Source organism: Punica granatum, chromosome 3 (assembly GCF_007655135.1).
Source record: "Punica granatum isolate Tunisia-2019 chromosome 3, ASM765513v2, whole genome shotgun sequence".
Classification (NCBI taxonomy): domain Eukaryota; kingdom Viridiplantae; phylum Streptophyta; class Magnoliopsida; order Myrtales; family Lythraceae; genus Punica; species Punica granatum.
Window position 1 is genome coordinate 12,687,709 of NC_045129.1, and position 15,611 is coordinate 12,703,319.

Here is a 15,611-nt window from a genome sequence, read left to right on the forward strand (position 1 = left end):
GGCTAAAACCTGCACCGCTTTTGCCAAGAGCGATGACTCGAGATGGGCTTTCAATTAATTACCCAAATTGATCAAGAATTCCGTGTCTCTACCAAGGAAGCAGCAATTTAATGATTATTATTATTATTATTGCACGCACTTTTTCAAGATCAAAAAGGTTTCATAGACGAAGGAAGGAGCTAAAGTGACAACTGGGGGAGAACACTTATATCAATTCAGGGGGAGTTTTCTATACTTTTGTATGTTGTGTTCACTTTGTTTTGGTATTTAGGACTCTTTTTTTTAGGCTTAGGAAAATAAATTAATTTATCTGTTTTGATCTTATAAATAAATTATTATGTAAATCAATTAAAATTTTAAGTACCAAATTATAATTAGTGGCAATGATTTTTTTTCTATTTCTTACATTGTTTCATCATCATCGTTATTTATTCTGAATACATGACAATGATTTATTAAACTATTAATCGAGTTACACAATTATATGTAAGTTAGGTCAATGGCCAATGTGGGATACAGATTTAAGTGTCCTGTTGGATATCCTATTCATAGTGATGATTGTGAGAACATCTAGAACGATCCCGTCCTACAAAGATATGGTGAGAAAAGCTAATACGTAATTATAATTAGTAAAAATCACAGCACATTATTCGCGAGATTAGTACTTGTATAACTAGCTAATTATTCATTTGGTGCAGTCTAATTGACACTTCCTCATACTTATATATATCTTGGAACATTTTAACTGTTGGAATCATTTAAAAATATAAGCTCTTATCAGAAAAATATAAGCTAGATAATAAATGCTTACTTTACTAAGGATTAGGGTTACGCAGATTATAATCCATATAAGATTATGGCCCTTCTTGATCCTTATCAATATTCATAGTAGTTAGGCACACTACGACAACGCACTATGTCCTAGAATAGAAATTTATTTTTCTTTTAAAATTTTATGCACAATCTTGACAATATTGAATTTTTCAAGATTTATATAAGGTTCTTTTTTTACATAATTTTTTCCTTATTTTGTGCATGAAATTAAATAACCATTTGTATTATATATCTACTACTATATTATAATTGATTATAAATTACTATTTTCAACAGTTTATAACAAATAATTTATATAATAAAATTAGTATAGAAAGGATCACATTTAAACCCGTGCAACATAGGGGCTCCATGACTGGTGATTATATGCTTCCAAATCAAGCCAATTCGTCCATTTATTTCAAATATAAGTGAGACTTGGGGCTGGAATTAGAAATATTAAAAATAAAAGTTGAAAATCTATCACTAATATTGTTTGGTAAAAATTTATCGTCTCTTCTGCTTGCCAACGATTTAAAACGTCTCCTCCCTCCTCTTTGAAGTTCAGCCTTCTTATCGGAGAAGCAACCGTTTGATCGAAGACAGAGACGTGCCCTGGACAAGCTGAAGAGTGAAGAGGGCAGAGGAGGTATTGCAAATCGACGAACTAGGGGCAATTTGAGCTCAATTGGACAGGGTCCAAGCAGAAAGTTGCAACATAGACGTTGTAACAAGACCACGTATGCCACTAAGAAAAATAATTAAAGTTAATAAAAACAAAAGCCTAATCTCAGCGGCGCTTTCTTGTTACAAATCCCAGTGCTGTAATTAAGTTTCTACTTGGGTCCTCTCCTATTGAACTCAAGTTGCCCCTAATTCTTCGTTTACCCTCTGTCTTCGATCAAGTAAGTTTGGCCGATTGCTTCTCCAATGAGCATGCTGAGCATAAGAGAGAGAGAATCTTTAACAGTTTGCATGCAAAATATAATTAAGGTCAATTAGTGCTACCAAACAATGTTACGTAATTGAATGTTAACCTTACGTTTAAATTTTTTTTAAAAGAAAAAAGTTGACCTCAAATCTCATTTAAATTTTGAAACAATTATGAACTAACTTGATTTGAGAAAAATATGAAATCATGTGATTTTATTATTCAAATTTGAAACATTTGTCTTTATCTAAACAAATTAGATGAACCGCATAATTGTGTATGCAATGTGGATCCATATTTAATCTCAATTTTTTAAACATTGATAATTAGTCCATCTTTTAATGGATATTTTCCTCTGTATTTATACTCCTCTATATTTAGGTGACGTAGACAGGTCATAGACGTCGGCATTTAAATTGCCTAACAAGAAAAGAGGGTACTTAAATTTAAGTGCTTTATGTTGTTAAGCTATTGCATGGTAGAAGTCCAATAATAGGTAGATGATCATCTTATTTTTAATTAATTGTAAGAAGCATATATTGTATTCTTAAAGCTATCTAATTTTTAAAAATATTATAAATTTTGAATTAATTTAAATCATATACTTTAATGTCTTATGTATATAAAAGATATCTTGAATTTAATTTATCCATACATATCTATACATAACATATAAAGCCTGGGCAATTGCCAAAGGCTGCCACCTATGCATGATTTGGCAAAATAAAGCCTTCTTATGTACTTATAACCATCAACATTGATTAGTGATATGTATTTAATGCCTCTTGTGAATAACATAATTTTAATGACATAAATATTCACTATTATAATTAAAAAGAAACTAATTATTAAAAATCTATGAATTTTAAAATAATTTAAAATCATATACTTTACTATCTTATGTACATAAAAGATACCTTGGATTTAATTTATTACATCAAGTGAGATAATATAATATTCGTTGAATATAACACCAATAAAATATTATATAACTTCATTTAACTAAAAAGGAGAGGTCTATTCAAGCGAAGCTAAAATTTATTAAATGAAATGATTCAAGCAATCAATGACATCTTACTAGGAGCTGAGAGTTTTCAAATGGAACTCTCATGATTCTACTCTTCCACTTTTACATATTATATATAGATATGTAGATTGATCCGACGGCTTTATAGGGTCATCTCAGCTCTCAAAGGGCCAGAGAAGTTCCTAGTAATAGTATTTAGACGAGATGGAGGAATAAATACCAGTGAGACACTCATTGTAAGAAGCCCCCGAGCAACAGATGAATCGCATTTACTATCATTTACTTTTATCGCACTTTATCTTTTACTACACTTCTCATTATTTTCCTGGAAGAGCTCCGTGCTTACCCACCCTTTATCTTTCGAAAGGGCTTCACACCTACCAATTTTTTATCCTTCATCTTTTTGCTTCCTTATCATTCACAGGCCAATGTGGGCCGTGATGCCGTGACCCATTGTCATCCTAGATTGGCTCTTGGGCCATTTCGACATTATATTTTGATTTTTAGCACCTGTATTTGGGGAGAACCTTAGATGCCAGATCCTTATGTCGCCTTATCATCTGGTCATATCATTCAATATCAACCTATAATCGCTAACATCCAGCCGCCAACTAGTCTTACAGGCCTCTGGGATCGTGGCGCTATGCACTAGTATGGTGAGGACGGCTGGTGTTTCGCAATAATCCTTAGAACTGCACTCTGGCACGCCTGACGACCCAATCTCGCGAGAGATTCACCAATCTGACACCAAAAAGAGGATTACCATAAACCTACATGAAACAGATAGATTGCGGAATCCAATTTCTAATAAACTTAGGATTTACTATTAATTTTTTCTAGGTGGGACAATATCTCTCAACACTAATTATAAATATTCGAGCAATTGTAGACAAGTCATCAATCTTGTCGAATTGAAAATCCTTTTTTACTTTTATAAAAGTAATTCTCTATTTTTCTGCTCCTTTTCTAAATTTATTTCTCCACATAAAAGCACAAAAACATATTTACTAATGTTAGGTCATAAAAGTTTTTACTCTGTGAAAAATTAAGAAACATTCTTAACAAGTAATAACTTAATACATGATAAGCTTTTTATCTAAATCATTTATATAAAAATTTAACTCAATTTTATCTTTCGAAATGAAACATCATACATGTACAGTAAGTTGTTGATATAGTTATTATCAAGGTTTTCAGAATCGCGATTCTACCTAGAATCGGTCGAGGGTCGTAGAATCGTGAATCGCGATTCGAATCGTGAATCGTAAGATTCTACCTGTAATTAAAATATATATATATATATATATATATTTAACATATTTTCCTGAGCAAAAAAAATCAATTCTAACCAACAAATCAACAATAAGTTATAAAATGATAAAAACACAAAATATCGTTACAAATTATCGAAATTCAAGGTCCAAAATTTCAAATCATAACTCAAACTCCCGAAATAAAAAAGTTAACAACATAAGTCATAAGTCATAACATAAAATGAACAAATAGATCAAATCTCATCCAAATCTTCATCATCACCAACATCATCATCATACAAAATATCAAACTCATCTTCTTCGGGAAGTTCTAAGTCATCAACCGTGCCATGCTCTTGTGTGCGCATATTCTCTGCATGTTCATCGCCAATTTGAATACCTTCACTTTCTTCATCACCATCATCCCCACGACCAAGAGAACGCAAGTTAAAATTATGACTTAAAGTTGCGGTATTCTCTGTCTCATCTTCGACAATCCATTCATCATCGGAAGAAATGTCCTCTACTTGAAGATCAACTTGCTTCCTGATCTTCTTATCTTTCAACTTCAAATTGTACATCACAAATACTAAATCATTCATCTTCTTTTGATGCAACCGATTTCTTCTCTTTGTGTGTACCTAAGCAAAACAAAACAATTAGTTGATATATTAACATGAATTCTGATAAGGTAACGAAATTCATATTCATAAAATACCATTTCAAAAGCACTCCAATTACGCTCACATCCCGAAGAGCTACAGGTCAAACTTAATATCCTTATACTAAATCTTTGCAACTCTGGGGTATCGGCACCATATGATTCCCACCAATCTGCCGGTGTCTTCTTAAACCTCATAGACTTTGCAGATGAGAATCCAAAGAGTCCTCTTTCATGTTTGAATTCCTCTAGCTGCAAATCAACCTTATCCCTCTCTTCATCATCTAGCATCCGATCCATAACCTTATATAATCCACGCATAACTTCTCTATCAGCTCTAAATTCAGAAGAGAAATGCAACTGGGGATTCAGGTAATAAGCAGCAGCATGTAGAGGCCTATGAAGTTGAACCTCCCATCTCTCATCAATAACTTTCCAAATAGGATCATAGCTAAAATCATGAAACAAATCATTATTAGATACTTACAAATTTCAAATATAATGATAAATAAGTAAGTAAAGACTAAGCATATAAGTTATAACAGCTTATAAATAATTTTACCTCTTCCGATCATCCTTGAAGTTTGTTTTGATCTTCTGCTTAGCTTTCTCCATCTCATTATAAATAAAGCCCATCGCGGGCTTTTCATCCGAATCCACCATGCGGAGGACCTTAATGAGAGGATATGCAGCCTTCAAACATGTATTAACATTACTCCAAAATCTGGTATCCATAATAACACGTTCCGCATACTTTCCACCTTCTAACTTCGCAAATCGACTCCCTTTCCATTGCTTGGATGCAAACATTGTCCTTAGAGCATTTCTATTGTCGAAGAGGCATCCCAAAGTCAGATAAGCAGTGGCAAAGCGAGTCACAGCCGGTCTAATCAAATCTTTGCCCTTGGTGAAATGCTTCAGCATTGTGATGAGAAGTGTTCTCGAGTAAATGAATGTCGTAATCTTCCTACCCTTCATTATTGTCAGCTCATGTACCTTAATCTTCTTCTCCAAATCCTCTAACATAAGATCTATGCAATGAGCTGCACAAGGAGTCCAAAATAACTTCTTCCGTTTCTCCATTAGCATCTCACCTGCTGCCTTGTAATTAGCAGCATTATCCGTGACAATTTGAACCACGTTCTCTTCCCCAACTTGCTCCACTATATCATCTATCATCTGAAATACTTTCACTGCAGTCTTAGAGATGTCTGATGTGTCACTGGAAGTCAAAAAAATTGTTCCCTTAGGGCTATTCACTAAGAAATTGCATATGGACCTCTTCTTCTTATCAGTCCAACCATCTGACATTATAGAACACCCCGACTTTCTCCACATAGCTTTATGCTCCTCAAGCAATGACATAGTATTATCAACCTCTTTTCTCAAATATTTATCACTAAGCTCATGATAAGACGGCGGTTTCAATCCAATACCATACTTCCCAATCAAATGACACATCTTTTCAAACTCAGGATTCTTGACACAATTAAATGGAATTGCACTTGTATAGAAAAACGAGCAATCTGCATGCAAACATCCTCTCTCAAATCTTTCTTCATCATCTGATTAATTGTTGATTGTTTTTGCTTGCTTTGAATGTTCAAATTCCTCTTCTTAAAGAAACTAGAAATTTCAGTTGTTTCATTTCCCTTTCTCTTTGTATTAACCCCTGCATCTTCATCATCATTACCAACATCTACAACATCATCACCTTCTAAACCACAACTACTAGCTTGTTTTTTCTTCACTGAAAGATCCTCTAAACGCATACAAATAGCGAGCATATTATTCTTAACATCATCAGGAACAGCTGGACAAGGTGCCACGTTAATCTTGGTACATCCCAAGTGATGTTTCAACCTATAGGGACCTCCAGAAACTACCTTGTCACAATATTTACATTTAATCTTCAGCCTCTCTCCTGGAACTTCATAACCGTGCGCCCAAGCCGGATCATCTCTAACTCCAGTTGCATTTTTCCTAGATTTGGCTACTGCCCCAGTATTACTAGCCGATGCACTCCCAGATCCACTTGCAGAAGCCATCTCTATTCAATCCAAAGATTCCAAACTTAATAATCACTCACTCAACAAATCTAACTCAATAGAAAATTATAGCACAATGCGGGAAAAAAATTAGCACAATTTCAGTGCAATAACATAAGCAATTCCATCAGGCATCAGCATTATTACATACAGGGCAAATGGGCACTTTCATTTCATCAGCACAATTTCTTCAGAATCACCACAATTAGAACAAATTCATCAGCACAAGATTCAATTGAAATCACCAAGATTCAGAAACATAAATCACAATTTCATCTGGAAGATTGGAACCATGAAGACAACTAGATTACCCATAAAATTAGCACAATTTCAGTACAATAACATAAGCAATTCCATCAGGCACCGGCATTATTACATACAGGGCAAATGGGCACTTTCATTTCATCAGCATAATTTCTTCAGAATCACCACAATTAGAACAAATTCATCAGCACAAGATTCAATTAAAATCACCAAAATTCAGAAACATAATCCATCTCTGGAACAGATTACCCATAAACAAAAATGATAAATCGCATGTTAATCTGTTATCATCTAATTCATCTCTGGAAGTTCCAGACTGGAACCATAAAGATTCTGAGTCCGATTTAGAAATCAATTAGAAGCAAGAAATTCAGAAATAAATTGGAATCAAGAAAATCACAGAGGCCATAGTCAATGGAACGACTGAACAGTCCTTATTCATCAACTAATAAGTGACGGAAATGGAACCCGGATGAGAGTTCCCATCAATCGACAACGAAAGAATCGATCAGAAGTTCAAAAGAACTTACTTGGGATTGAGAGGAGGAACCTTGATGGTGCGGGCCTGTTCGGCCGTGAGGGAGGCTCTTGCGAAGGTCACTGTGGAAGCGGAATTCAGACTCGGAACCACGGACCCACGGTCTCGGAGCTTCAAGCTCGTCGGAACAAGAAGAAAATAAGATCAATTTGAAGCAGCAATGTCGAAGATGGGGAAGCTAGGGCACAGAACATAGGAGAAATCGAGCGCTGGAGAAGAAGTGGAAAACGAAGGAGAAGAAGGGGGGGAGGGGAGACCTATCGGGCTCGGGCCTGGGCTTCGCCATAATCAGGCCTGGGCTTCACGTGAGGGGCCTGGGCTTCGCCATAATCAGGCCTGGGCTTCACGTGAATCTGGGCTGAATCCGGAATCGCAGAATCGGCCCGATTCCGCTATTCCGCGATCCAACACCCGATTCACATACGATTGTACATTTTCCGACTCAATACCTTGACTCGGAATCGCATGGCCCTCTGTGAATCGTAGAATCGTACGATTCTACGATTCGAATCATGATTCTGAAAACCATGGTTATTATTATAGAAACTCATATTTGCGACGAAAATCAATAAAATCTTCAAACGAGTTTGATGATGATGAACTAGTAGTAAAAGAAAAATAAAACTAGACAAAAAATATTGAAGAAAAACATTTGAGAAAAAAATATAAAATTTTAATAAGCTTAGAGTAAAATATATAAGAAAATTTTCACCGAAAAAATATATAAGATAATCGTCCTGTCAGCATTCCTTTTTGGTCCATTGGCTCTAGAGAGACAAAATTGTCATTTTGTCACCCGTATGAAGGAAGTATTTTCAGGTAATTGCTCGAGCATTCACAACTTTTGAGAATGAGGCATTTTCCTAATTTAACGCCAATTTTACAAATTTTCAAAAAAAATATTCTACAAAACGTCTTTGATTTCACGTGCATCAATTTCAATTTTCAGAATCCGAGACAAAACTCAAGATCGAAAATATTTCTCTGCAAACATTGATCCCTAAATTTTTATGAGCACGATAGTGGTCCCGAATCATCTTTCTGACTTCGAATTGAAAGACGAGAGTTTTAGCCTTTACGCGCGTCAAATTCAAATTTTTAAATCTGAAAAAAAAAAAAAGAGTCAAACTAGCCGTTGGACTTTCCTGTGCCGTTCCTTCCTGCCCATTTTTTCCAGTCCTTCCCGCTGCCTTTCCCTTTTTTCTTTTCCTTTCTTTCTTTCTCTTTCTCTTATTCGCCCCTGCCATCTTCCTTTCCTTTTCTTTTTTCCTTTTATCTTCCCTATTATGCTCCCTTGCCGAACTTGCAAACCTTTTTCCTCTTTTTCTTTTCCTTCCTTCTTCCGGTCCATCTTTTCTACCTCGCTGCCAGCCTTTCCTTCCCATGCAGACCTGCTTTTCTGCTACCCGCCCGACTTGTCAACGTCCCGAACCTGTCGTTTTCCTTTTTCCTCTTCCTACCCCCTCTTCAGCTCAACAGAGGACTCATCATCCTCACCTCTCCGCACCTCTGCAGCCTCATTTTCTCACGGACTGACATCCCTTAGCTCCATTCACGAAAACCCCCGGCTCAGCAACCCGTGACCACATTCTCCGTTTCCACCCGGTTCAGAGATCTTCCAAGGGTCGCCACCTACCACGCCAGCCCTCGAAGCAACTCTGACTCCCTTCCCTTTCTTTCTCGGATTTCTGGCGGCTTTCACGGTTTCCTTGTGCTTCTCGGTTGTCTCAAGGCTCGTCCAATGCAGCTCCTTCCTGACCGTGTCTAGAAGTCCTCGGGCCGTTCAGAATCACCGGACGCAGCCCCTGGACCAGCCGAGTCAAGCCCATCCAGCTGGTGCCTTGCTTGGAACCATTTCACCCAGTCGGGTCTGCCATACCTAATCGGGTACCTGACCCGCCGCAATTTGACCCGATTTCCAGAGGCCAACTTCTTCCCCGAGGCTAGGTATAAATCCCGACTTAGTAGCATGTATAGGGTCTCATTTTCATATATTAATGTTTGTTTGGATGGTGATAACGTGAAACAAATGTTTGTGTTTGATGAGCGGGATTATTCCAAACCCGGTTTTACAAAAGTTTTCAATGTGTTTCAGCTCAGTCCCTGCGACACTTTTCACATTTTTCATATTAGCCCTAAACTTCCGATCTGTTTCAATCAAATCCTGGGCGACTTTCAGCATTTTCTACTCAGCCACCGAACTTTCTAGACGATTCAAATCAATCTAGAAAACTTTTGCAATATGTTTCAGTTCAGTCCCTGCGACTCTTTTCACTTTTCTAGATCAGCCAAAACTTTCAGATCTGTTTCAATCAAATCCTGGGCCATTTTTCAGTATTTTATGCTCAACCAATGACTTTATTGATGAATCTAAATTGGTCCCTTGTCAAATTTATCATTTTCAAATCAGTCCCTGACTTTTTGAGCTATTCCAAATCAGTCACTTGAATTTTAACTGAATTTTCAAATGAGCCTCAGTTCTTTTGAAATTATTTCAATTCGGTCCTTGGCAATTTTTTAAGGAAAAAATAAATAATAAAATAATAAGGACTTACAACTCGTCCTATTTGAGTCCCCGACCGACAACACGCATATTCTTTTAATACGTTGTTATCTCGTTTATTATGCGTATATGACGTGGCGATACGTGTTTTTATGTTTCTCCGCTTCGATGAATCGACGTCGTTTTATCGATTCCGTTAATATTATGTTTATGTATGCTTGCATGTTTGCATGCATTTCTCGTGATCATGGCGGCGCCGGTTTTGTAAAATATGTGTTATGATCGTGATTGATATATGATTGCATGCAACCGTATTTTTTCGTTTGGCATTGATCGGGTGATAAATCGTAAATTAAATGCGTTAGTTTTTATTAATGTGCATAGATTTGGGTATCGGTAACTATCTCGGGCCCACGAGGGTTCAAGAGTGTATCGGCCATCATTGACCGGGCATTCTTGGCCTTCGAGGACCCGTCTTGGTCTTTGTGTCACAAATCGCTTAAAACCCGCAGTATCCAAGGTATAGGACAGTAATCACTAAAAGAATTTCACATACGAGGAAAAGGACGTGTAACTCAGCTAAATAAATTACCCGGCTTTAAGCAAAGTGTATAAATTGATAAGTTGCCAGTAACTGCATCAATAATTTTAGAACAGGTTCTTCTGTCATAAAATGCAGAATTCAACTAATTGTGCATTCAGTATAATCAAACACGAGCAAATAGATAAAAAGGGATAGGTTTTGGGTTTTCGGGTGAAAAAAAAAAATGCTCTTAGCATGATCCGTAAAAGTCGTACTGTCACCATCCAAAGCAACCTAAAGCAGATACACACATACTTAGATGGCCTAGCACCACATTACCCATATTCTGTTTAGGCTAGAAAATTGTTTGCCAAATAATTCGGGTGTATAATTGGCTAATAACGTAAACTTGGCGCTTAATACACGATTTGTCTGTAGCCATCTATTTTCATCTGTCTTTGTTCGTTTTTGCCTGTTTTTGTCTATTTTTGTCCGTTTTTGTCTTTTTCATCGCGGTTCAAGCCCTATCCCATAGGATACGATGCACATGGGGTCCAACGCCCCTCATCGTCGATCATGGGTCTAATGCCCATGCACACCAAGTGCGCGCAACCTGAGTGCGGAATCGAGTCTTACCTCGACTTACTGTTTCGCTCCTAGTATTTTCTGTGGAAGACGACTCGGATCGGGTAGGTAAGTCGTGGCCGGACATGATCCGGGAGCTCAATTGATCCCATGGCTTTCACATGTGTCAAACGACTTTTCTGTTATCCGTTGGTTCTGTTGGACCCGACCCCCAGCTCTTTGAACCCGCGTTGCTTTAATTTCGATTTCGGTTATTTTAAATTGAAAAAAAATGAAAAAAAATCATAAATCAAAAGATAGAAATGCAAACAATTAACTAATAAAAAGCTAGAGAACTAAAGGATCCACAGAGGTGAAAGATCGAGAAGGACCCGACACCATTACCTCTACCCAACTAGCTCAAGATGCAAGCTTTTTAGAAGATCCACTGGAAAATTTGTAACCCCCCGAAGTTGAATTGGAAGATATGGATTTACATAGTCTTGAATTGGCTAGAACCTACACCATTTTTTCCAAGAGCAATGGCTTGAGATGGGCTTTCAATTAATTACCCAAATTGATCAAGAATTTCGTGTCTCGACCAAGGAAGCAACAATTGAATGATTATTATTATTATTATTGAACGCACTTTTTCAAGATCTAAAAGGTTTCATGCACAAAGGAAGGAGCTAAAGTGGCAACTGGGGGAGAACACTTATGTCAACACCCAATTTTGGTCTATCGGTTCCTAGGGGCAAAATCGTCATTTCGTCATCCATCGGAGAAAAGTATTTTTAGTTAATTGCTCAAGCATTCAAGGCTACTAGAAATAGGGCATTTTCTCAATTTAACACCAATTTATCATTTTTTAGAATATAATTATACGGAACGTCTTTGGATTTCACGTGCAACGTCATTTTTCAAAATCCGGGACAAAAACTCGAGACTGAAAAATATTTTATTGCACAACATTGATCCATAAATTTTTCTGAATACAATGTCGGTCCCGGATCGTTTTTCTGGCATTGAATTAAAAAGATGAGAATTTTACGATTTACGCGCGTCAATTTCAAATTTTTTTTAAAATGTCAAACCGATCATTTGATTTTCTTTGACCGTTTTCTTTTCCCGCCCCCTCTCCCTCTCTTTCCCGTTGCCTTTTCTTTTTTTTCTTTTCTCCTCTTTCTTCCTCTCCCAGTCTGTTCCCCTGACCGAACTTGCAAAAGCCTTTCTTCTTTTTTCTTCTTTCCTTCTCTGCTCCTCCTTTCTGTCCTTCTCTAAATTGAGCCTACTCCCTTTCTTTTCTTCTTCTTCCCTTTCTGCAATCAATCAGACCCCTTCCCGACTCCCTCCCTCACACCACTCTCTCCTCTGTCACATCTCATCCTCCTACTTTCTTCTCGGTCACGTAAGGGAACTGAAGCTCTCAACTACCCCGACCCTACACTACCTCCGGGAATTCAGCTCGGAGACAAAATAGGAACTCCCCCACGACTTCACAGACGCTTTCTCTCTCTCTCTCTCTCTCTCTCGTTCCCCCCACCTCACAACACTTACTCACAGTCCTCTCAACTCGCCCCCTAACTCCCTCAGCTCACAACCGACTAGACCCGACACGCATACTCTCAACTCCTCATAGAAAACTCTCAGCTCTTCCTCGCGACTCCAGTTCCTCTCATTCCCGTCACTCCTTCAACTTTACCCGAACGCCCTAGCTCCTCTGAACTCTGCCCCTAGCTCCCAAGATCCGACTCCCTCGAGCTCAAGTCTCCTCCGACCAATCATTACGGGTTCTGGTGCTCTTGAGCCATTGGTTGCTATGTTCAGAGGTCCCCGGAAGGCCCAGAGGTCCATCGCCGGCTCGGAGAAGCAGCCTAGGCCACTTGGCTCGGCCACTTCTCTTTTCCAAGAGTTTTCCATTTAGACGGGTCTGTCCAGACCTAACCGGACCCGTCCAACCCGACTTCCAGAATCCTCTTCTTCTTCCCGAGGCTAGCTATAAATCCTAACTTAATAGCATGCACAGGGCCTTAATTTTATATATTAACGTTTGCTTGGATGGTGATGACGTGAAATGAACGTTGTGAACCATGTCGACAAGCGGGATTATTCCAAACTCGGTTTTAAAAAGTTTTCAACGTGTTTCAATTCAGTCCTGGCGACTCTTTTCACGTTTTCCAAATTAGCCCCAAACTTTTAGATCTGTTTCACTCAAATCCTTGGCCATTTTCAATATTTTCCGCTCAGTCACAGAACTTTCCAAACGAGTCAGATCAGCCCAGGAAGCTTTTCAATCTGTTTCAGTTCAGGTTCTGCGACTCCTTTCAATTTTCCAAATCAGCCCTAAACTTTCTAATCTATTTCAATCAAATCCTGTGCCATTTTCATTATTTTCTACTCAGTCATAGAACTTTCCAGACAATCCAGATCAGCCCAGGAAACTTCTCAATCTATTTCAGTTCAGTCCCCCTATTTCCAATTTTCTAGATCAGCCTTAAACTTTCAAATCTATTACAATCAAATCCAAGGCCATTTTCTGTATTTTTTACTCAGCCATAGAACTTTCCGGACGGTTTAGATCGGTCCAAGAAACTTTTCAATTTGTTTCAATTTGATCCCTGTGACACATTTCAAAAAAAACAAAACAAAAAAGATAAAGATAAATAAAAGGACTTACAACCCGTCCTATTTGAGTCCCCGACCGACGATATGCATTTTTTTCTTTTTTTTAATACGTTATTATCTTGCTTATTATGCGTATGCGACGTGGCTATGTGTGTTTATGTTTTCTGCTTTCATGGGTCGGCGTCGTTTTATCGTTTCCGTTAATATTATGTTGTGTACGCTTACATGCTTGCATGCGTTTCTCGTGATCATGGCGGCGCCAGCTTTGGGAAATATGTGTTATAATCGTGATTGATATGACTATATGCAACCGTATTTTTTTTTTGTTTTTGTTTGGCATTGATCGAATGATAAATTATATGTTCAATGCATTAGTTTTGATTAATGGGCATGGATTTAGGTAGCGGTGACTATCTCGGGCCCACGAGTATTCAACAGTATATCAGCCATCATTGACCGAGCATTCTTGGCCTTCGGGGACTCGTCTTGGTCTTCGTGTCACAAATCGCTTCATAAACCTGTAGTATCCAAGGTATAGGACAATAATCACTAAAAGAATTTCGCATACGGGGAAAGGGACGTGTAACTCAGCTAAATAAATCACCCACCTTTAAGCAAAGTGCATAAGTTAATAAATTACCAGTAACCGCGTCGATAATTTTAAAATGGGTTCTTCTGTCATAAAATGCAGAATTCGACTAACTGTGCACTCGGCATAATCAAACACGAGCCAATAGGCAAAAGGGGATAGGTTTTGGGTTTTTGGGTAAAAAAAATGCTCCTGACATAATATGTAAAAGCCGCACTGTCACCATGTAGAGCAACCTAAAACAAACCCACACATACTCAGTTGGTCTAGCACCGTGTCTACCCATGTCCTATTTAGGCTAGAAAATTGTTTGCCAAAGAATCTCGATTAATAATTTGATTAATCACGTAAACTTGGCTTAATACACCACTTGTTTGCATCCATTGGTTTTGTCTGCTTTTTGTCTGTTTTCATCTACTTTTGTATGTTTTCTTCTGTTGCTCGCTGTTTAATAGCAGTTCAGGCCCGAACCCATAAGAAACATCTTGCACGGGGTCCAACGCCCTCATATCATCGACCACGGAATCCAACGCCCCACACACACCGAGTGCGCGCATACCGAGTGCAGAATCAGTTCTCGCCTCCACGTACTGCCTTGCTCCTAGTAGTGTCTATGTGGATGATGACTCGAATCGAGTAGGTAAGTCGTGGCCGGACATGACCCGGGAGCTCGACCGGCCCTATGGCTATCACGGGAGTCAAACGACTCTTTTACTATCTGTCGATTCGGTTGGACCCGAACCCCGGCTCTCTGAGCCCACATTGCCTTAATTTCAGTTTCGGTAATTCAAAATCATGCGGTGAGCACGAGTGGAATATTTGGCCTAAAGCAAATTGACCAGGTCCATGTACTGTATCGCGTCTGTATTTTTTATTTATTTGAGAGCATATTGTAAAGACGTCTTTCTGTATTTTCATTCAGTCACTGTAAGGACCCCGACGTGTGAGCACACGGTCCAAGTGTTTCATTGAAGTTATGGTGTCAAAACGGGTGAGGAGTGTGCAACCTAATTCACATGGTAAATAAAATAAAACGGCAAACCCTAGACAAATAGAGTACCAAAAAGGCATGCGGGATATAGGCCCGCACATAATAGAATCTCCAAATTTGGAATTTTTTTGTTCTATAAGTCCAATGCCTTAGCAACTAGGTGTATCTCATACCCCTAGGTCCGGGTAATTTGCCGACCCTCGATTTTCGGGTCGTAAAATAGCAAATGGCGATTCATTCTCATGTGTGCCAGTCACACGTCCCCGCGAGAAGGTGGATAC

At 38.2% G+C, this 15,611-nt stretch overlaps 1 protein-coding gene across 1 annotated transcript; it reads right to left on the reverse strand.

The window, feature by feature from the left end:
- Window positions 1-4,278: 4,278 nt before the first annotated feature.
- Window positions 4,279-6,733, reverse strand: LOC116200394. Its single transcript, XM_031531240.1, has 4 exons — window positions 6,356-6,733; window positions 5,248-6,164; window positions 4,743-5,136; window positions 4,279-4,665 (listed from the first exon to the last, which is right to left on the reverse strand). The coding sequence occupies exons 1-4, from the start codon at window positions 6,731-6,733 to the stop codon at window positions 4,279-4,281; spliced, it is 2,076 nt and encodes a 691-aa protein (XP_031387100.1).
- Between the last annotated feature and the right edge of the window lie 8,878 nt (window positions 6,734-15,611).